This window comes from Ceratotherium simum, chromosome 36 (genome assembly GCF_057802395.1).
Source record: "Ceratotherium simum simum isolate JZ-2026a chromosome 36, ASM5780239v1, whole genome shotgun sequence".
Lineage (NCBI taxonomy): Eukaryota > Metazoa > Chordata > Mammalia > Perissodactyla > Rhinocerotidae > Ceratotherium > Ceratotherium simum.
The window spans coordinates 23,302,204-23,324,412 of NC_141935.1; the positions used below are offsets into that span (position 1 = coordinate 23,302,204).

Consider the following 22,209-nt stretch of genomic DNA (forward strand, 5'->3'; position numbering starts at 1 on the left):
TGTTTAAGCATAGTATTACCACAGTAAAGATCAGGACAGTATTTGCAAAGGAAACTCCTTAATAAAAATGTATTTCTTTCTATATGAATGGCACCGTCATTGTCAAATATCCCTGAAAACTTCCAGAAAACAGAAGTCATTTGTTTTCTAGTATGAATCATCTCAGAAATTGCAAAAGCCCACAGAAACAGCAGGTCTACCTTATAAAAATTATTTTTGGTATCTTTATATGAGCAGCATGCTATATTTGCTTATTCCACTTCCTAATTACCACTCTGTACCACTCACAGCACTTACACTGCCTTGCAGATACTTCTGCCCATGCCCTACCTTCTCTACACAATTAACAGCCCCTAAGGTCAGTAATTTTGAATTATTCATTTTTGTTTCTCTGATAACATGTAACATAGCACCTTATTAGGAGTACAAATAATGCAGCTCACTGTGGCTTCTCTTCTTTTAGATTATGAGATCATCTACCTCTTAGGAATGTTTTATGGATTAATGAAACAATGTCACAGTATTCTTTACACTGTTTTCTGTTCTTTACACTGTTAAAGAATACACAGTATTCTTTACCACTATTCAACAGCATCTTCAAAAGACTGATTAGAATTTTTCTACCTTGCCTAGATCATAAAAACAGGAACGCCCCATGTTAATTCAGAGGCATTGCACCAATGTGCACATGGCTCTTCGCTGAATATAAACATGGACAATCCAAGGGTACACCATCGCGCTTACAGACTGAGGAAAGCACGTCCCAAAGTGAGCTGTAAACACTGTGGAGCAGGTCTGGCTGCCACTGTGTGTTGTGACTGCTCAGCAGAGTAGACGTGGTTCCCTGCAATTCAGTTCTTACCATCAATGGACCACAAGATAAGATTCTCCTCTATTAAAGCTTCTCCCCACCCCCTGCATGCTGTTTAAAGATGAAAAAGTCCTCCTACAAAAAAGTATCAGAATTTTTGTGGGAAAATGCTTCTCCAATTTTGGGGCAACAAGTATGATTAAAATTTGGGAATGCAAGTAAAGCAATCGTATGCAAATTACTATTCTCATGCAGGAAAACATGCAAATAATCATAGATGACGTCCTTCCTCAGATCACTGCAGCAGCATTAATTAAATTCCAAGCTTATTATAAGACAAGCCTGGAGAGAAATGAAGTCACCAGCTAGACCTGCACCAGACAATACACTGTAAGATGAACAGGTGCCAGAGAAGCAGAGAAATAAGAATGAGAGGTAGACAGGATATAGTGTCTGTCTGACAACCAACTTCAGGCGAAAACAAATTCTTATAAGATTATAAAATTCAGACATCACAAAAATCATATCTGTCTCTGTTAGTCATTTAATCATTCCCACTTTGGAGCAGGACAAGCTATCCTAAGTCCCACAACGTAAGACTAAAATCGTGCTCACGAAAAACGCAATATTAGACCTGAGTTATGTCAAGCCAAAGCAGCTTTCCCAAACAGCTAGTAAAATCAGGAACTTAAAAGTCACAGAAGTATATATTTTAAAATTATATTATTATAAATAATAATTCGCATGTTATATCAATATATAATAATTCATATATTATAACATAACTGTGAAAAACCACAACAAGAGAAAAATCACACAACGAGAAGTCACAAATGTACCAACAGAAGAACCCGCATTCTTAAGAAGCAGAGCTGGAAACAGCAACAATGGTTACCGCTGCTGGACAGATGATGGTTACAAATCTAATCACCGGGCAATGTTCATAGATTAAGCAGGAATAAGGACTACCAGACACACATTTTCCCTTTCCTTGATAGATGATGATGATGATAGGAATTAGGCAAATTCCCACTTTTAAACGTCCAGCCCTCCATGAAGTCTTCTTCATGGAGAAGAGAGAAGATGACAAACAGGAAAGGAGGAAATAATTATGAGAGGAAGAAAGGTTTTTCTGTTATAGGCAAAGCTAGGCTTAACATGAAACAGACAGAAAATACGGAATAATAAATTCTCATCCAATAGACAATCTCATTCAACAGATGATTTCTTTGCTAGGCTGCCTGGAAAAGATAAAAAGACATTAGAAATTCTGTTCTCAGTCAGTAGCTCTCCCTGATAAGTTAGGGCAGCATTTCTCAAAAGTTTTGGTCATGGGACCCCCTCATATTCTTAAAAATTACTGAAGACTCTGAACAGCTTTTGTTTATGTGGGTTATATATATATATCATTATTTACTGTATTAAAGAACTTAGTTTTCTTCAGGCTGAATTTCTAGTAATTCATTTAAAAAATAATTAAAAAGCTTTATTACTTTAAATTTAAAGCTTTATTATTTTAACTAACTTCCTTGGACTCAACATGTTAACATAAATGACATTTTTATGAAACATGATTATTTTCCAAAACAAAAAAATTATTTTCCAAATAAAAAATGTTAGCGATTAGAACGACAGTTTTAGATTTTTACAAATCTCTTTAATGTCTGGCTTAACAGAAGACAGCTGGACTATTTTATTTGCTCTTGTCTTCACCATGCTGCAGTATGCTGTTCTGGTTGAAGCATAATGAAGAAAAGGGAGTGCTTTACAGACCCCCTGAGAGGGTCTAGAAGAGGATCTCCAAGGGTCCTCAGACCACACTTTCTGAATCCCTAAGTTAGTGTTTTAAATTCAAGATCTCTGATTCTGCATCTGGGTTAGCCCAAAAGAAAATGAGAATATGGAAAACAACCAAGCAGACAGTAATCCAGGCATTAATCCCTCTAATGATGAGGAGGTTTGCAAACTAAGAGGAGTAGCTACGACTAACATTCATTCAAACTTTTCCCAGTGACTAAGAATTAGATATGGAATAATTTCAAGTATTAACCAATATAAATATTAGCAGATAAAGCTATACTGAACAAATGAGAAAGATCTGATCTCTAAGTAATTCTCACTTTCATTAATCCATAGTCATTTTCTGGTCCCGATCCCAGCCCAGAACTTCAAGGTAGTTCTTGTGGGTGAATGAGAGATCAGAAAACAGAAGCATAAAGAGAGGCCAAGGGAAGGAACAGAAGAGAACCTGTCTTCCAAGAGAATCTGGCCTTCATGCATCCACTGTAGGTAAAGAATGTGCCCAGAAAGATCAGTCACCCAAATCATTTTCCATAGAACTTAATTCTCTCGTGGAACCCTGGTTGGGAAAGGCCAGGAGAGAAGCTGAAAATGGACGCTGCGAGGTGTAATGAGTTGGGCATAGGAACAAGAAGCCTAATTCAGTAGCTCCCAACCTTTTCAACAGCTAGAAACCCGTCATTATTTTAACTAACTTCCTTGGACTCAATATTTAGAGTGAGCATGTCCAAAGAAACGATTTATCATCCCTCTTTGTTCTTTCACAAGTAATCAAAGATATAATTGGCCGTGTGCAATTCAGGTACTAGAACTATTTAAACTTTTCTTATCAGTATCTGGCACAATCACAAGATCCAAAAGTTCCTGAAATGTCAACAACTGTTCATTAGAACTTGTGATTGGTTTCAGATAAGTCTCTCTACAAACAGATATTGTTAACATATCTCAGCCCCAAACAAAGAATCTCAATATTTGAGTTAGGAGGAATAACCCTATGGTGGGAATGCACGATGCACACTGTTTATTCAGCTCTCCAAAACACTGAGAATGATCTCAGAACTACTTCCGTAGTTCTGTGGGCGCCAAGTTGAAAATCACTGCTCTAATCCAAACAGAATTATCTTCCAGGAAAAGGACATTCATATATCACATGTATGCTAACTCTGTTAATAAGTTACTAAATGGGGTGCTTAACATATTCATACTCTAATTTCACTTTAATGTCTAATTAAGAAACTAATGAAGTTTCTTTTGCCATACTGTGAGCTCTTTAAAGACAAAATTTTATCTATGTACCTTTCTTTCTAAAACCTGGACTCAGGTTCACAGTAAAAATTCAAACATGCTGAACTATATTTTCATTTTTCACCTCTTTCTCCCAAACTACTGATTTTCTTCCTATAGCAGAAATAATTTTAGGTACCACATCATCTACAAATACGATACTGTCCCCGAGATCTCTACTGTTGTCATGTGAAAACGGGTAGCCAGAATTCTCTTTTAATGGAAAAAGTTACCTAAGGGGATGAAGTACAACACTTCAGTATTGGTTTCCTGTTTAAACTCACCTGACTCCATCCCTGTCTCTCTCTCCTATTTGAATTTTTTTCTCTATTCTTACTATTTCCGCCTCCACTCAGCAACTCAATGCTTGTCTCACAGCCTCCAGTAGCTCCCTTTTCAAACCACTGCTAGCTTTCTCAAGTACAGCTTTGTTCACATTATTCCACTTGCTCAAAAACTTACACTAAATCTCCATCATCCATAGCTCTCAAAGGCTCTTCTTGATCAGACCTACCTTTCTGACTTTATTCCCACCAGGCCCAGCCTGATAGGCTTTCCTCCTCATCTCCCCATGCCTACATTCTATCCATCTTTCCAACTCAGCTCAAAAAGCCATCTCATCATTAATACTTTCCCCAACTGTTCCAGTGAAAACAAATCTCATTACTCTTCTTTTTTTTTTTTTTTTTTTTTTTAAGATTTTATTTATTTTATTTTTTCCCTCCAAAGCCCCAGTAGATAGCTGTATGTCATAGCTGCACATCCTTCTAGTTGCTGCATGTGGGACTCGGCCTCAGGATGGAGGGAGAAGTGGTGCCTCGATGCGCACCCGGGATCCGAACCCGGGCCACCAGCATTGCAGCGCGCGCACTTAACCACCAAGCCACAGGGCCGGCCCTCATTACTCTTCTTATAACCATATATGATTTTATCTGTACCTCAATCATGACTTTGTCTTTAGGATTATACTTGTGTCTTATCTCCTTTTCAAGAGTAGAAGAATCCTTGAGGACGAGATTTGAGACTAATTTCCCCTTGCATATAGATGCACTCAAATGATACATGAACTAATTAATTTTCTTGGGGAAAAAATATAACAAGATAGGTCTTTAATGGGCAGTCAAGACAAAGAAGAGGTTGGAGAAAATTTCAAAGTCTCTCTACCACTTTTTCTCTAAGTTAATCCACACAGTAGAATTTTCTATGTATTTTAAAATGTTGGCATTCAAAAACAACATTTTATGGTTTAATAACACTGATGTCTTTATCTCATTTAATTCCCATAATGCTATCCTAACACAGGTATTCTCATAATCCACACTTTATACATAAGGAAATAGCTTTAGAGAAGGCAGCCTGTCACCAGAGGGAGCGATAAGCCCGGAGTCTTTTGACTCCAAGTATAAGTTCTTTCCACTAAATCACAATAAAAGACCTAAAAACTTAAAACAAAAAGTAAATGAAAGTTCTTCTCTTCCCTACTTTCTCACCCTAAAGTGACTTCTCTCAAAAGCCTTTTAAAATATGCTTTGAAGATCTTGAATTGCAAAGCAGAGACATGTAATAAAAATGGCCAAAAGGTCAGAAGACCCAATTCCACTTGTGCCTCCCTTTCTACGTATGTACAACTTCAGGGAAGTCCCACCTCTCCACGTCAATCTTCCTAACTGGAAATGGGAGTGCCAGTACCGATAGACTAAGCTCACGTTATTGTGAAGATGGTGAATCTATCAATGGGGAAGACTGTGGAAGACGTAAGTATGAGAGGGAAGCCGTACATGACAGCACTCACGAAAAGACTGCCCTACCACCCAACCCTCCAACCTGTTACTCCTCTACTCCCGATGAGCATGCTTTATCTGTTTCAAAACGTTACTTCTCCAAGATTAGCTGATGTAGGAAAGCTGAAAGTGAAAAACACTGTCCAAGATTACCTTTCAGATCTTTCCAGGTCCAATTTGATCTGATTCTAAGAAGGCATTAATAAACTGCCCCAAATGCCTTACGGCTAGAACCAAATGTGTTATCCACCGCCCAATATTACCATCCTCTTCCTCTCCATCTCCGGTTAACAGTACCACCTTCACCAGCGGTCCAAACTGACACATCCGGTAATCACGTCATAACACCATTCTTTCTGGCCCGTCCATTACATCTCACTGACGTAGTGGAAAGAGGATGAATTCTAAAAGTACATCTGGGTACAAACTCCACTTATGCCTCTGTCTAGGTGTGGGCCCTTGGGCCAGTCGAGTGACCTTCTGTAAACCCCAATCTCCTCTTTAAAACAAGGATAATACCACCAACTCTGCAGGGTTGTTATAAAGGTTATCAGTAATACAAGTGCCCAATCAGGATCTGGCACACAGCAGGTACCCAATAAACAGATCATTATTCCTGCCTCAGAAGTGCTTTACAGACCACATGAAGACATGAGGAGAAGGCGAGAACAATGCCTTGACAGGTACAGCAGGCACCAAATAAAAGTCTGTCACCTCCTCTTCACACTGCTCCTTTCCTCTTTCTACTATGTCACTTTAGGCCTCATCTTTCTCACCAATCTCATCATAACACCGTCCTAAACTGATCTCCATTCTTGTCACCACATGCTCACCAATCCATCACATGTCCTAAAGCACAAACCTGATGACATCAAACATTTATCAGTACCCTCAATGACTGTACCGCCGACCCACATCACAATATGCACACTCCTCAGCAAGAACACAAGGCCCTTCCCAACCTTTCCAGTCTTAGCTCTTGTGACTTCCCTCTCCCCACGTAAATTCTCATGCCCAAGCCACAGCATTGCCTATCTGTTGTTTCCCAACTGCTCCATGCTCTCATGCCTCCAAGCCTCTCTTAGAATTCTCTATCACAATGAGGCATACTCATTCTTCAGAACATACATAGCTGAAACACCATCTTCTCTTCAAAGCTTTCCTTGACCCTAGAATTTTCTTTGGTATTCCAAAGGCCTTTCTGAATACTTAAGTCACATTTCATTCACAAACCATTCTAATTTTGCTAACCTTGTTTCTAGTAGCTCCAGCCCAACCGTGAAATCCTGGAAGGCAAGGGATGGGCCTTATGTTTGTATTATTCCCAGTGCCTAGCATATTACCTGTGCTCATAACACATTTGATAGTTTTTGTGATATAACCTTAACACTGCTCCCATGAATATTAATATTGGCAGTCTGGAAGACTGAAAAATAAAAATGTCACTGTAAACATAAAATAGTTCTAGAAACTTGTTGAGATTTTTAAAAATCCAATTAATTCTAAAACATATCTCAAAAAGATTTAAAAAATGCTGAGATAAAATTCATACAAATGCTCATGTTGGAAGGTATATCAGGCCAAATTATCAGTAAGAAAAAATGAATGGGATCTAAATATTTATAAATATTTATTTATAAAATCTAAAGAAGATTTCAAACATGAGGACTCCTTGACTATGTTCTTATTTTTAATAGAGATAAAATCTAGCAAAAACAGTCTTAGTTAATGGCAAAATATTTTAATCTTGATTGAGTAGAACAAAATCTTACTGGCTAGGCATATGGTTTTCCTTTTAAAAAAAACAGATTTAAAAAGTTATCTTCTATTTTCAAATGACAAATTTTTTTCAAAAGGAAACAGATTGGGCAAATTTACCTCTATCAATCATCATAAGCACTGACTTTATATTTTATATAATTTATAACCATTATCTGCAGAACTGCTATAAATATACTGGATAAATAATACAGAAATTAAAAACATCAGTCTGGATAATGCACTTTGAAGGTACTTGTTTAAAACTGAGTCCATCTCCATTTGACAGAGGAAATAGACAAACTGTAGCATTTGGTATAAAAGGAGGAGCACTAATTCAACTCTTTTTCTAAAATGTTAGAACATGTGACTTGTGCTTTTTAAATTCCAAATATAACCCACTGTATTTAGCACCTCCTGTACTTTCCAGTATATTAGATAATTGCACACCAAGCTAAAAACAAAATAAAGGAAAACATTCCTGCCACCCACCCTTTTCATAAAAGAAATGGAAATATGAACACACAGAGAACACCTTGTAAAGGTCAGTATGACTAGCCCCTAAGAAAGCTGTTTTTTCTTCATTTAAAAAATTTGTTTGAGGATTTAGAGGACTTGGGGGGCAACAGACACAAGAAGGGAGAACTGTGTGATTATTGGTTTTGGCAAAAAAGACGGGTTAGTAATTTTCAAATCCTGCTCTGGAGAACCACATAGGTGCCTTGGTGGCTCTGGGCTCTCGATCCCCAGATTAATCAGAGAAGCTCCGTTTTTGGTCTGTTTATGGACTGAGCTTCTGAAAAAGATTTTGTTTGAACAAAAGTGTCCATACCTTAAAAAGTCTGAAAATCACTAAGAAGGTTTAACCAATATTCAATGGATAATATTGGTATTAACATCCAATAAACAAAAAAAATAAACAAAAGTATTCAATATGGAAAAATGGTTTTAAAAAGTGGTGAAACACTAAGAAGTAGGAAAGACTAATAATATCTGTAGTTGCTTTACCTTTATGAATAAAAGTTTGCTTCTTTTGCTTCTGATCAGAGGTTTATTGGGTATATTGTTTGTTTAGGGAGGGGACATGCAAGTTAAGCTTTTTCAACTTGGTTTTGGCAGGAAGACAATAGATGGTTTTAGCAAGGAATTGGCTGTGAACCCAAAGCAAACAGCTGTGGAAGGGGAAGATACGTTCAAGATGAGAGGCGACATTATGGGATGTGTTTGCTTAGGTGGATGGAAGGGGGCCCGCTAAATAATACTGGGGTGGGGTACATAGCTATCCTACTTTGGAGATATACAGAAAAAATCATATCCTTTCCCAAGGACACCTCTGATTCCCCATCTAAATCCTCCCAGGCCTCCACTTCCAAGCCAATTAATAACTGCCATCAAAAATCAGAAATTACTGTTTAACTACAGTAATTTATGAAAAGTCATTTTCTAAAAAAATCAGACTATAAAGAACATCAACCATTTTATATGCTTGTTTTCTCTGATGAAAAAGCTATAGAACCAAAAGCCTCTTCAATGACTTGGGCTATGATGCAAGGAGATGGCTAGGATGGACCAACTTCCTCCACCATTCTCTCTCTTTCCTTAGCTGAGATTGTGACAGAGAAGAGAATCAAGTTTCAATATCATCCAAGAACAATCTATGAAATTTTTTTGCCTTACCAAAATGCTTCTGTAGCTAGTGAGATGATGAGCAATTTTCCCCTCTGCCAAAGTTTTTATAATGTGGAAATTACAACAGAGAATGTAATTGAGTCTCTGCACACTAAGACTCAATTTCAATAAGAGCAAGGTCAGAAGAAAAAACACTAATTAGCATTTGCATTTTGAAAGCAAACTATATGACTACACACTGATAAAAATAATCCTTTCCATTTGGTTAAAAAAAAATTGATGCAAGATGAACAATAATTTTAATCACTTTAAATTAGTAACATTTAGTTCCTAATATCAGTGGATACTCTTTTGAAGGTTTAGAAATAAAAATAATGCTAGTTTGTTCCAAACAAAGAGAAGCCAAATGTTACGGGCATATGTATACTCTCTAAACTTGGTCCTTTACCTATTTATTACATAGTTGATCTATTTAATAAGATATCAAGAACCACAATCCTAGTTTCTTCTCTATGGTAAAACTACGGTGATAACAGCAATTCTATATCTACAACAGAATACCAATAAAATACTGGTGCCTGCGAGAAAAATACAGTGACTTAAAGAGACGATCTACATACAAGACTGCACATACAGGCAGACTTTTCTATGCTATTTTCTGGACTTACTGACAAACTAGGAGTAGTGCCAGCAGTTCATTTTCTCAAAATAGATAAGATATGAGAGCTATGTACAAATTATTTATAGAGATATTAAATTCCTCAAAAGAAGATCTAATATAAACCATCTATAGGCGTAACAACATAGTTTCGGCAAGATTTCAAAATGTCTTCTTGCTCTGAAATTCATATTTGAAATAGACTAACACATGGGCGAGATGTTTCAATTCTTTTTAGAGTAAGGCAAGGTATAAATAAAATTTAACATGTCTATAACTGGTTTTAAAATTCTATACCTTCAACAATATATCAAATTTTAATCTATTTAAGTCCTTCTTAAAATAAATAAATTTTGTATATAGCATATTTATATCATCAAGATCACTACTAAATACACAACAAAGGCAAGAATAATCATATTTGTATTATTTTATGTACAACATTTATTTTCTGATTCTAAATTCTATCTCCCCAAAGAGATAACCACACATTGGCGTATTTCTTTTTCTATTTTTTCAACCAAAACAAAAACAGAGTTCATCTCTGACACATATACAGTTTTAAATTCTGGGTTTTTTAAAAGTGAATTATTTCTACATATCTTTCTAACCACCGTGCAGTGTCAGAGGAGATGCAATTCATGGCTTGTACCACCTGAGGGCACTCCTAAAATCTTTAAACAACTTTTAGAATCAAATTTTTATCTACTAGGATGGAGACTAGTCCTACTTGAAGTTCATGGGCTTAAAAAAACATCTTTCAGAAAATGTGTTTCTTCCTAAAGAGTAAGACGATAATTAATATGCATAATTTCTATCCACTGCATAGTCTCTGGGCCTCTGGTCCCTGCAACAAAAGTTGAGGTTCTAGAGCAGGATGAACATTTTAACTAAATAATTTCAAATGAGAGGGTTAAAAAAATCACTAACTAATCAATCTCATAAGATTATCCTTCTAGACTATATTCTTATCATCAACAAACAAAAGTTCACATTTTTGTAGAAAACGATAGAAATTCAAGAATTACTTAAAATACATGAACGATTTAAAAGTTGGTCAGAAAAGATCAGCTTTAACATCTACATGGCACTTCAGTTTAAGAAAACAAGTAAACCACGGACACCTTACCTGTTTCCTGGGAATTCAACACTTCTAAGGCATGCATCATGGCACTTGCGAAGACATTGGCATCTTCTTTGCTGCCAAAGTTGAGACCATACACCTGTCTAGCATCTCGCCATTGGTGGAAGGTCTGTGTCGCTTGATTGTACTTCAACCCCTTAGGAATGGCACAGTTTATCACCACCTAAAAGACAGGAATTCTTTATCAAGTCAAGCTCACAACCAGCAAAATCAACAAAGCCAACAAATCCTGATCAGACATATTCATTCAAATCCATTCCTGACAAACCCTGTCAAAAATGGTTAAAGCAGTTACCTAGGGTAAAATCAGTCCGCAGAAATAATTCTGATAGAAGTTAAGCTGTCTAATGGTTACAAAGGTCCAGCCTTAAAGCGGTAAATCAGCAAAACAAAATAAATCTATATCCCTCCTTAAATATATATTAACACGTTTACTGAAGTACTATAAATTCAGAAAGTGTATAAAACATAAGCATGTATCTCAGTCAACGTTCCCGTGTAGCCAAAACCTGCTCAAGAAATAGGACAGTACCACCAGGACCTCCTTAACTCTTCCCACATCCCAAAAAGGACCAGACACACCTCTAACAGCATAGCTCAGGTTTTTGGATTTTTAATAAATGGAGTTACACAATACATATTGTAATGTACTTACCCTCTTTCCTTCAAAATTGTTTAGAGTCATCTATCTGTTGCATGTAATTGTGTTTCATTCTTTCTCATTGCTCTATGGTATTCCGTTGTATAAATGTTTACTTATCCATTCTCTCGTTAATGAACATTTGGATTATTTGCAGTTTGAGGCTATTGAAAATAGTGATGTTATAAACATCCTACGAATGTCTTTTGGTACACATGAGCACACATTTCTGTTGGGCATACATCCAGGAGTGGAATTGTCACAAGCCATATATATGTTTAACTTTAGTTGAAAACTCCAAGTAGCTTTCCAAATTGGTTCTATCAATTTTTACTTCCACAGCAGTATACAACAGCTTGCACAATCACACATACTGAGTTGTCCATCTTTTTCTTTACTGATTTGTAAGAGTCCTTTATATATTCTGTATATGATCCCATTGTCAGTTATCTGTGTTGCAAATATCTTCTCCCACTCTGTTGCTTGCCTTTTCACTCTCTCAATGGAGTCTTCTGATGAACAGATGTTCTTAACTTTTATTCAGTCCAAATTAGCAATCTCTCCCTTTATAGTTAATGCTTTTTGTAACCTGTTTAAGAAATGTTTCTCAATCCCAAGGTCATGAAAATATTATCCCATATTATTTTATAGAAGCTTTATTGTTTTAATTTTCATATTTACATCTCCAATCCAACTGGAATTGATTTACGCCCATGGTGTGAAATAAGGTTCAATATGGTTGTCCAGTGGATGCAGCACTATTTATTAACTGTGCTGAAGGTTTACCCTTTTTCATAAACCAAGGGTCTCAATGGCTCTCTTTTGATCTGCTGGTCAATATTCCTATCTTTGAGCCAACATCACAGTGTCTTAATTATTGAGCTTTATAGCAAGTCCTGAGACCCACCAGAGTATGTCCTCCTACTTTGTTGTTCTTCAATATTGCTTTGGCTATTCTCAGCTTTTTGTGTGCAGCTATAATTTTATATTCAGATTATCACAATTTTGTGTTATTTATCCAATCTGCCACTCTCTGCTTTTAACTGGAGTATCTTGTCCATTTACATTTAATGTAAATTATCTATGAATTTGGGTCTAAATCTATCATACCTTGTTTTAGAGTTTATTATTCTGTCCCCTCTATTAGCTCACAAGTTAGCTATGTTTTCACTGTTGTTTTTAGTGGTTGCCCTGGAGATGACAACAGGCAGCTTAAACTTATCAAAAACAGATAAAAACTAGTACCTTTCCCTTTCCCTCAACAATACAAAAACTTCACTTTTTCTCCAACAGCACTCCCTCTCTCCCATGCTCATCCCAGGACTCCTATGCTATCTTTATCAGGTTTTAAAATTCTACATATATTTTAAACGCCACAAAACACTATTACTAATTTTATACAGTTAACGATCACTTAAGATTTACCCTATATCTACGCTTTCTGTTGCTTTTTATTCCTTCTGCCTTCTCCAGGCTTCTGTTGGGACCATTCTGATCTTCAAGAACACACTTTGGAATTTCTTTCAATCCAGATCTCCTGGTGACGAATTCTGTCCATTTCATTTCATTCTGTCCATGTCTTTATTTCACCTTCGTTTCTGAAGAATATTTTTAGTAGGTATGCAATTTTGAGTGGTCATTTATTTTCTTTCAGTACTTTGAAATCCACTGCTTTCTAGCTTTTGTTGCTTCTATCAAGAAATCAGCGGACAGTTTATTGTTGCTTCTTTGAAGTAGTTTTTCTCCACCTGTATTTAGTTTAGTGACTTTAATAACGATGGGTTTAGACATGGTTTTGTTATTTACCCCACTTAAGGCTTATAGCATTGCTAAGTTCACGTTCTTTCATCACTTCTGACAATTTTTGTTCCTTCTCTCTCCCATTATTGTTTCTGCCTCACTCTCTCCTCTGGGACTCTAATTACACATACATTACGCATTTTTTTTTACTGTATTCCCTCTGTCTCTTAAGCTCTTTTTATGTATCTACATTTTTCTCTCTCAGATTAGCTTAGCTTCAGTCTGAATATTTTCTTCTGACCTATATTCCAGTTAACTAATTCTTTTTAGCTGTTTATAATTTGTTGTAAAACCCATCACTGAGTTATTATGGTTAATAGTGGTTATTTTTCAATTCTAAAATTTCCATTTGGTTCTTTTTTCAAGTTTCCAATTCTCTGCTGAAATTCGCAATCCTGCCTTATATTTCCTTGAATATATTACGCACAGTTCTTTTAAAATCGATTTCTGATAATTCCATTAACTGGATCCCCAGAGGGTCTGTGCTAGCCCTGTTCCTCCTGTCTCTGTGTACGCCTGGCTGTTCTGACCGAGTACCAGACACTGTGCATGGACAACTGTATGGAAACCCTGAGGCTTACAATGATGTCATATTTTCCAGGGAAGATTTACATTTGCTTTTGGCAAGCAGTTAGGGAAACTAACAAATCTCAAACCATCTTAATCCAAAAGTGATTGAAATGATTAGAGGCTGGGTTTCAGTTCCTATAAAGACCAGTCTAATTCCGAGTCAAACTTCTTCCTAGGGTATGGGGCTTCCCGGTCTCAAACTGTGGCCTGGGGGATTACCAAGACAACTCTCCCCTCACTAACAGACCCTAACTTCTAATTTTTGTTCTACTGGTCCCATGAGTCTGCCAAAAGCTCTGCTAGGCAGAGATTTTGTTTGTAAATGCTCTGGACTCTCCCTCTCCTTATTTTTAAATTTTGGGAGTAGATATTAACTATTGATATATTTTACGATTGTAGGTCTATTATGTTTTTCTACTCTTTTGCCAATTTTGGTAAATTATATTTTTCTACAAAATGGCCTATTTATTGGCATAAAGCTGTTCATAATATTATCTTATAATTTATTTCCTTAGTACAACTATACTGACATCTCTTTTCCAATCCTAATATTATTTGTAACCTTTTTTTCTGTTAGATCTGTCATTTTTTCTATTCAGTGAAGCAACTTTTGTGTAACAATTTCTATTTATTTTTATTTAATTACTTTCTTCTTTTATTTTTATATTTCCTTCTGTTTTCTTTGGGTTAAGCTCATGATACACTATTAAGGACAGCTTAGACGTCCATCTAAGGATAGCTTAGACGTCCCACAGGTTTCTACACGTAATATCTTGTCACTCAGGTCTAAGTATTTTCTTACTTCCTAAACATTTTCTAATCTTCATAATGATTTCATCTTAGTCTCACGAATTATTCAGAAGTATGTTTTTAAATTTCCAAACATTTTAAGAAACACTCCATTTGTCAAAAGCTAGAAGTCAGAGGACAGTTTACTCCTCTCATGAATAAAAATTTCAGTGCTTCATATGGAAATTTCCTGACTTACACCGATTTCTTTCTAATGATTTTTAAATATTCATTTTCTTTTTTACCGACACTTAGATACTTTTAGGATTGTTCATCAATTAACCAAATTTACCAAAAATGTGTTTATTTTACAGCTCCTAGTTTGGAATGTTGGGTTAAGAATGTTCAACAATTTCTACAAAGTTTTAGTTGTCTGGTTTTCATTTTTTCTCTCTAATAGCATCTTAGGGAGTATTTGATTTGTCTCTGGCCTAACTCACTGCTGGGACACTTTACTGCAGGAAAGACAAAAAGGAGAGAGAGCACACAGGACGCTGGACTACCAACGGGGCGGCGAGGGTTCCTGGGACAGAGACTGGGGAGACCAATCAAGCCTGTGCAACGGGCGCATGGAGGAAGGGGCAAACTCACTCAATTCAGTGAACTGCTCTTTCTGCAAACTGATTCAGGTCTATGGAAGTTTCTCTCCAGAGGAGCACATTTGTTTTTGCCCAGTGCCTCAAGACTTTCACTGGCCTGTAACCAGTATTTGTTCATTTCCAAACCGGAGTTGTGTAACTGAAGTTGGAGGTTCCCATTCTTCAAGGGAGCCCCTAAACCAGCTCAGACTGCAACAAACTCCTGTGCCGATAGGAGGCTTTTTCTTAGTCCGTTTTTATGGTGTGCAGCCTCTCTAAGAGTCCCAGTTTTAGTTTCTTTAGTCCCAGTTTCAAAGCCCAACCTCTCATAGGCCCACAGTCCCTACATGCACGTACAACAAACCTAAGTCCCTAGCTATGACAGTATGTCATAGTATGACATAGTATGACAAAGCTAAGTCCCCCAGTTCATCATCTCCATCCTAAAACACAGGGCTGCTGCAGCACCTGTTTACACACCACCGTGTCTCCTAGTGGAAACCTAAGGATCTACCTTTCTTTAGGTAGAGCTCAGCTGGCAATTTGTTACATTTTTTTCTGCCTATGTTCAATGCTGGTTGATTCCACCATCTTACCAGAACCAAAAGCACTTTGTAAATCTATTCCTTATAAAAGTTCTCACTGCTATTAGTATATACTTACTGCTATACCTACTATCTACGTTTTCCTCTATCTACACTGCTCCTGATCTGTTCAGGCCCAAGAAATCAAGTAATCAGATAATCCAGAGCAGGGAATTAGTAAAAGCTTAGCTGTCATCCCAGACATGAATTACAAAAGCCTAACTATTCCAGCACCTTTAATACCTACAATTTTTCTATCACAGATGAATTTAACAATATTTTCCAAAACTATTTACACTTTCAACTCCTTCCTCTAGCCCCACTCCCCATACGTTTGGCAGGAAATGAATCCCTTAAACATACAATCTGCTACGTAAGTGGTATCTCACATTTTTGTTTGTCCTAAACTTACTTTAGATTCCAAAAGCTAGCTAGCCAGTTGTGAGGCCAGAGGCTGTAATGAATATTCATAATTGAAAAACTGGTATTCATATTTTTATACAATTAGTCCTCTATCCGCATCTAAATTCAGGCTTCATAAAAGGTGGAAAGGCAAACCTACACGCAGTTTTTCCCACAGAGACCACTTTGACTACAGTTTTAAAGCACGGCTTTATTTTACTGAATACACCAAGTCCTTTGTAATAGTAGGTAACTTTGAGAATTTAAGAGACCCTTACCTGATGGTCCTGAATCTTCCTGCCCACCACTCTGAATGTGTTGTTGCCTGTATGGTGATATATATGAACTCTGCTGAACCCAGCTGAGCCCCCAGCTGGCACCCACTTCTTATTGGCGTCATCATAAACCATCACGGCAGCTCTTGCCTGACAGATACTCTGTTCACTGTAAAAAAATAAAAATACAAAAAAAAAAGTCAACTTAAGATATTTAAAATATGCTAAGTTTCCCACAGAGCCATATAAGGCAGAGTTAGCCAACCGAACAGCCAGTCAACAATTAGTGCTTTACTGGGTGCTAGAAACAACAGTGAACAAGACAGGGGTTTCCTGCCGTATGGGTACAGTCTAACGGGGACAAGAGATCAAAACACGAAGTGTAATGAGGGACCCGAGATCAGGATCGACAAAGAGCACTTAGACAAGCAACATGAGATGTTTTCTTCTAAATATGAGTACCTCATACATTCATTAAACCTAATACAACTACAGGTATAAATTAATCTTATAAATCTTATACTTATAAATAAAGTATAATTATATTGTATATATGTTTATAATATTGGTGACCTGTTAGTGATGACCCCTCTTTACTGGCGAAATTATTTTTATCATCAGGCTTGCTTCAAGGCCTATATAACAAATTCTGATAAGCTCTATCTGCCCCGTGAGATATGGAGAGGCCACTAACAATCAATGGATGGCACTGCAACTAAGTCCTTGATTCCACGTGGGCAAGGTAACAACCTATGTTTCAAATTTCCTCATGTAAAAATGAAAAAGTAGGGCCGAGCCGGTAGCGCAGCAGTTAAGTACACACGCTCTGCTGTGGCAGCCCAGGGTTCGCAGGTTTGGATCCCGGGCACACACCAATGCACCGCTTGTCAAGCCATGCTGTGGCAGCGTCCCATATAAAGTGGAGGAAGATGGGCATGGATGTTAGCCCAGGGCCAGTCTTCCTCAGCAAAAAGGAGGAGGACTGGCATCGGATGTTAACTCAGGGCTGATCTTCCTCACCAAAAACAAAAAAAAAGAAGAAAGAAAAAGTAAAATGAGATGATTTCTAAAGATCCCTCTAGATGTTAAGTTCTAACCTTCACAGATAAATATTAAAGAAAAGATAAATTCCATGATAGAATCTTTAAATCTCAACTTCATCTCAATTATTTGTTGCCAAGTGAGACTGAGATACACAAATAAATAAAATGTGGAGATGATCTTAATTTCATATTAAGCAATAATTTCATGTTTTCAAATATTCTATAATACTACCAGGGGAAAAAAGACTGATTTGAATTTTGCTTTATTTCATACTATATATTTTTTTTTTAAATCAAATACCAAAAGTGAGCAACAGAAGAAAACAAGTACATTAACTCTATGACTGTTACTATTAACCCAATTAAAAGAACTCAGTCTCCACACAGAAGACTTATCTGATGCTTGAGTGTAGTTAATGGAGATGATGATGCTCCTAAGTTGCTCATGCAACCCCATTGTGGGGGATCAGAATTGGCCACCTCAAAATATGTCTCTTTACCCTGATTATTTTCTCTGAAAGAAACTATGACTTTGATCTCCACCCCCCACCCTAACTGTCTAAAAGAATTTAACTCTGGGTCTGGATAGACTGGGAGGGTCCTTGCTAAGCCCAATCCAAGTAAAAGTAGAAGTTATCCTTTGTAAGAGACATTTACATTTATAAGGGAAATCTCCATTTGTAAAAGTGTCTCCCTCTTTGTACCGGGAAGAAGAGGGGATGACCTCATCTCTAGAAACTCCTAGTGCAGAAGGCGAGGACTTAAATCTGCATACTCTTGTTTACTGTGCTTTCTAGTAATCTCCCATAGCTGACACCCCCCACCCCCAACATCCTCCTTTGTCTACCTGAATATCCTATTTAAGGTGAAAACCTCCGCCATTTGTCAAGATACTCAGTTTCCCGGGGTCTCTCCCATGTATACATGTTATAAAGCTTCGTTTGATTTTCTCCTGCTATTCGGTCTCATGTCAATTTAATTTGTAGCCCAGCCAGAAAGGACCCAGAGTGGGTAGAGGCTAGTCTTCCTCCCCTTCACCATTTTTAACAAAAGCACTGCTCATTCCACCAATTTTAGCCTCACAGATTTTAAACAGTAAATCACATGGGTTCTTCCCCAATATCCCTGGAAACAAAGTCACTTCCATGCCCTCCCCTCTCACCCACACTTCTGCCCCATCACAAACAGTATACGGTATACATATGTGTTTTACTCGACTTGCCATGAGACTTGACAACAGAAGATCGTGGGAGACCCAAAGAGGTCACAGCACTGAGCAATAAAATCAATTCAGAACAGTGGGGCTGTAAGTGTTTATAATTTCCCATTAGAGAAATTTTACAAAAACTAACTTGTAACAATATTTGTGCAGCACAAACACTGAAATAAACCCAGTGGTACGGTCTAAATTCTTAGGCTGCACTGAAATTTTTCGGTAAAACAGTTCTGGGAATGGGAATAAAAACAAGCCAATGACTAAAGCTTGAATTGTTTTTAAAAGCTTCATTAAAGAGCATTTGTCAGCACAGCAGTTGAAATCTCTTCATCACTCACAACAGAAATATTTGTTAAGTGACAACATTTACATAACCCTAAAGAAAGATGACATGAAACGAGCTGAGACAGAGTGCCTCTTACAGCATACAATCCAAAAAACAAATTTACTACTAATTGTAAATAACAATTCAATAAACAAATCTGTAAATTAATATAGAACAGTATTTTCCAGTTTTCAAAAATTAATATTTTTGGACACAGTTTCCCAAGGTTCAAGAAATAATGTCTCGGGCCGGCCCCGTGGCTTAGCGGTTGAGTGCGTGCGCTCCGCTGCTGGCGGCCCGGGTTCGGATCCCGGGCACGCACCGACGCACCGCTTCTCTGGCCACGCTGAGGCTGCGTCCCACATACAGCAACTAGAAGGATGTGCAGCTATGACATACAACTATCTACGGAGGCTTTGGGGGGAAAAAAAGCCTCGAGGAGGATTGGCAATAGATGTTAGCTCAGGGCCGGTCTTCCTCAGCAAAAAGAGGAGGATTGGCACAGATGTTAGCTCAGGGCTGATCTTCCTCACAAAAAAATAAATTAAAAAAAAAAAAAAAAGAAAGAAATAATGTCTCTTCAAGAAGTCCCAGTGGGCTCACACAAGCCAAAGCAATAGTTAAACTTTTGTTTCATAAATTAGGTCATTCCATGCCTCAGAAAAGTTAAAAAATATATGTATAGGAAATCTAAAACCAGGAGAGTTAGACATAATGTCTCAACTTTTTCCTCGACCTTTCTCTTCCCCATTGCTATACAGTGGGTTGCTGGAGACATTCCAAACATTGAAACGCAGAGTTAACTTAGCTTAGACCAGTGCTTAATTAATCAAGATATATACAAACCACTTAGTCAGTTAGCAATGAAATGTGTGGTCACTTCAATTTTCCTGGGAAAGCTAGACCCATAGAAACAAAGACATCTCCAAATGAACATATCCAAGCATAGTTGATTCATTTTCTAATGAAATGAAATCTTCAAAATGAGATGTTAAGGATACAAATCCAACTCTACACTAAGCCAAGAAGCACCAGGAGAAGCCAAGATTAAAGAAAGAAAAAATAAGATGCGGCTAAGAGCTGAGGTGTTATTGGAGAAGCAGCAACAGCCACGTGGCTATGTGGCAAGCTGTGAAGACACTGGTTACGCCAAAATAACTCTGTGGTCCCAGAAGACCTCGGGCCCTCAGAGAAGCCACATCAAGGCCCAGCCAGGAAGGGATGGCACTGCCCGCTAGGGTTCTTAGTGACAAATGCAAATCAAGTCTTTCCATTCCTTTCCACAGCATCTGAGGACCTCTCCTCAGTGGAGGCAGAGGTCCTGCGGTATAATGAAAAATATTTAGTCTTCGCCTCAATTCCTGGCACAGAGCTCCTAAAACCCTTGGAATCCCCTGAGCGGGAAGAGTATCTTTGGTATGCTAATCATTGGCTCCAGGCTTCAGGATGGGGGTTGGTGGCCAAGAAATACCAAGCCATGATTAGAGGGTTGAAATTTTCAGTCCCCAGAAGGGGGGCGGGGGAGGGCCAGAAAGGTTCACTCACCAACTGCCAATGATTTCAACAATCATGCCTATGTAATGAATGCTCCATAACAACACCCAAATGAGCTCCAACTCAGGTGCTGATAGGGTGGCATGCCTGGAGAGGGCACGGAAGCTCTGCACCCACCATTCCTTGCCCTATGCCTCTCTTCCACATGGCTGTTCCTGAGCTGTATCCTTTATAATAAACCAGTAATAGTAAGTAAAGCACTTTCCTAAGTTCTGGGAGAAATTCTAGTGAATTATCGAACCTGAAGGGGGGTCGTGGGAACCCCTGAATTTGTCGTCAGCCAGGCATAAGTGTGGGTAGTGAGAACCCCATTTGCAGCTGGCATCTGAAGTGAGGGCAGTCTTGTGGGACTCTGGGACTGAGCCCTTAACCTGTGGGGTCTGTGCTAACTGCAGATATGTGAGAATTGAACTGAACTGTTGGACACCAGTTGGTGTCAAAAAACAGGAGAACTGGTTGTTGATGTGAGAAGAAAACCACTCATATACCAACTCCGATTACAAGTGTACACAAAATAAGCCAGTGGAACCCAGTTTTGGGTTTCATGGACCCATAAACTTCAAAAATAGATTGGATGAATCAATATAGAAATGGTTGACAATATTTTGGCCTACTTACCAGGTAGGAGATGTGGGAGATCAAGATTTGGCCACCCTGAAATATATCTCTTTACCTTCATTGTTTTCTCTGACGGACATTTGACCTCCCCCACTAACTGCCTAAAAAATTTGACATAGAAGATCTGTTCCAGGAAGGAGTTACTATCTGATAGCTGTAAAACAGATGTTACAATAGGAAAGACACCAACAAGCCCATCTGATCAAAAATTCTGTCTCTCTGGCCACATTTTCTAGATAGCCCTGCAAGGAGTTGCCAGACAAACATTTACATTTATAAGGGAAATCTCCATTTGTAAAGGTATATCCCTCTCTGTATTGGGAAGGGGGGGGTGACCTCATTTCTAGAAACTTATCAATGTGGAAAGTGAGGCCTTAAATCTGCATAATAACCTTACTCTTGTTTACTGTACTTTAGTAGTAATCTCCTGTAACTGACTCCCCCCACCCCCAACATCCTCCTTTGTTTTTAGCTGAAGATGGTATTTAAGACGAGAATCTCTGCTATTACGTTGAGAAACTCAGTGTCCCTGGTTTCTCCCATGTATACATGTTATTAAACTTGGTATTATTTTCTCCTGCTAATCTGTCTTGTTAATTATTTGGCCAGCCATAAGAACCTTAAGGGAAAGGGCAGGGGGGGATTCGCCCTCTTCCCCCACAGAGATTTGGGGGAGAGAGGGGAAGACCAAAATAAGTTATTAAGGTAAGGATATATCGGAATTTTAAAATCTCAAAATAAAGACAATGTAATATATATTGTAAACGGAATAACTGGCTTTCTATACAATTCTCTACGGGTTTTTTTGTTTCCCTTCCCTCCCTGGTCCACTGAAATACTTACAAGGGCCTGCTTTAAAGTACGACCAGCCTTAGTCACAACAGGACTGCCTGTATATTGGTGTATATACAAACAATAGAGCAATGATAGGGACGGCTTAGAGGTTCTTC

At 37.9% G+C, this 22,209-nt stretch overlaps 1 protein-coding gene across 9 annotated transcripts in view; it reads right to left on the reverse strand.

Moving 5' to 3' along the window:
• The window catches only part of ENAH (ENAH actin regulator), a 148,275-nt gene that overhangs the window by 56,439 nt on the left and 69,627 nt on the right, over window positions 1–22,209 (reverse strand). For all 9 annotated transcript variants that reach the window (XM_087424404.1, XM_087424403.1, XM_087424402.1 and 6 more), the window contains exons 2-3: window positions 16,507–16,672; window positions 10,851–11,028 (exon numbers count right to left, since the gene is read on the reverse strand). In XM_087424404.1, coding sequence (XP_087280530.1) covers window positions 10,851–11,028; window positions 16,507–16,672 — 344 coding nt within the window. The remainder of the gene's footprint in view (window positions 1–10,850; window positions 11,029–16,506; window positions 16,673–22,209) is intronic.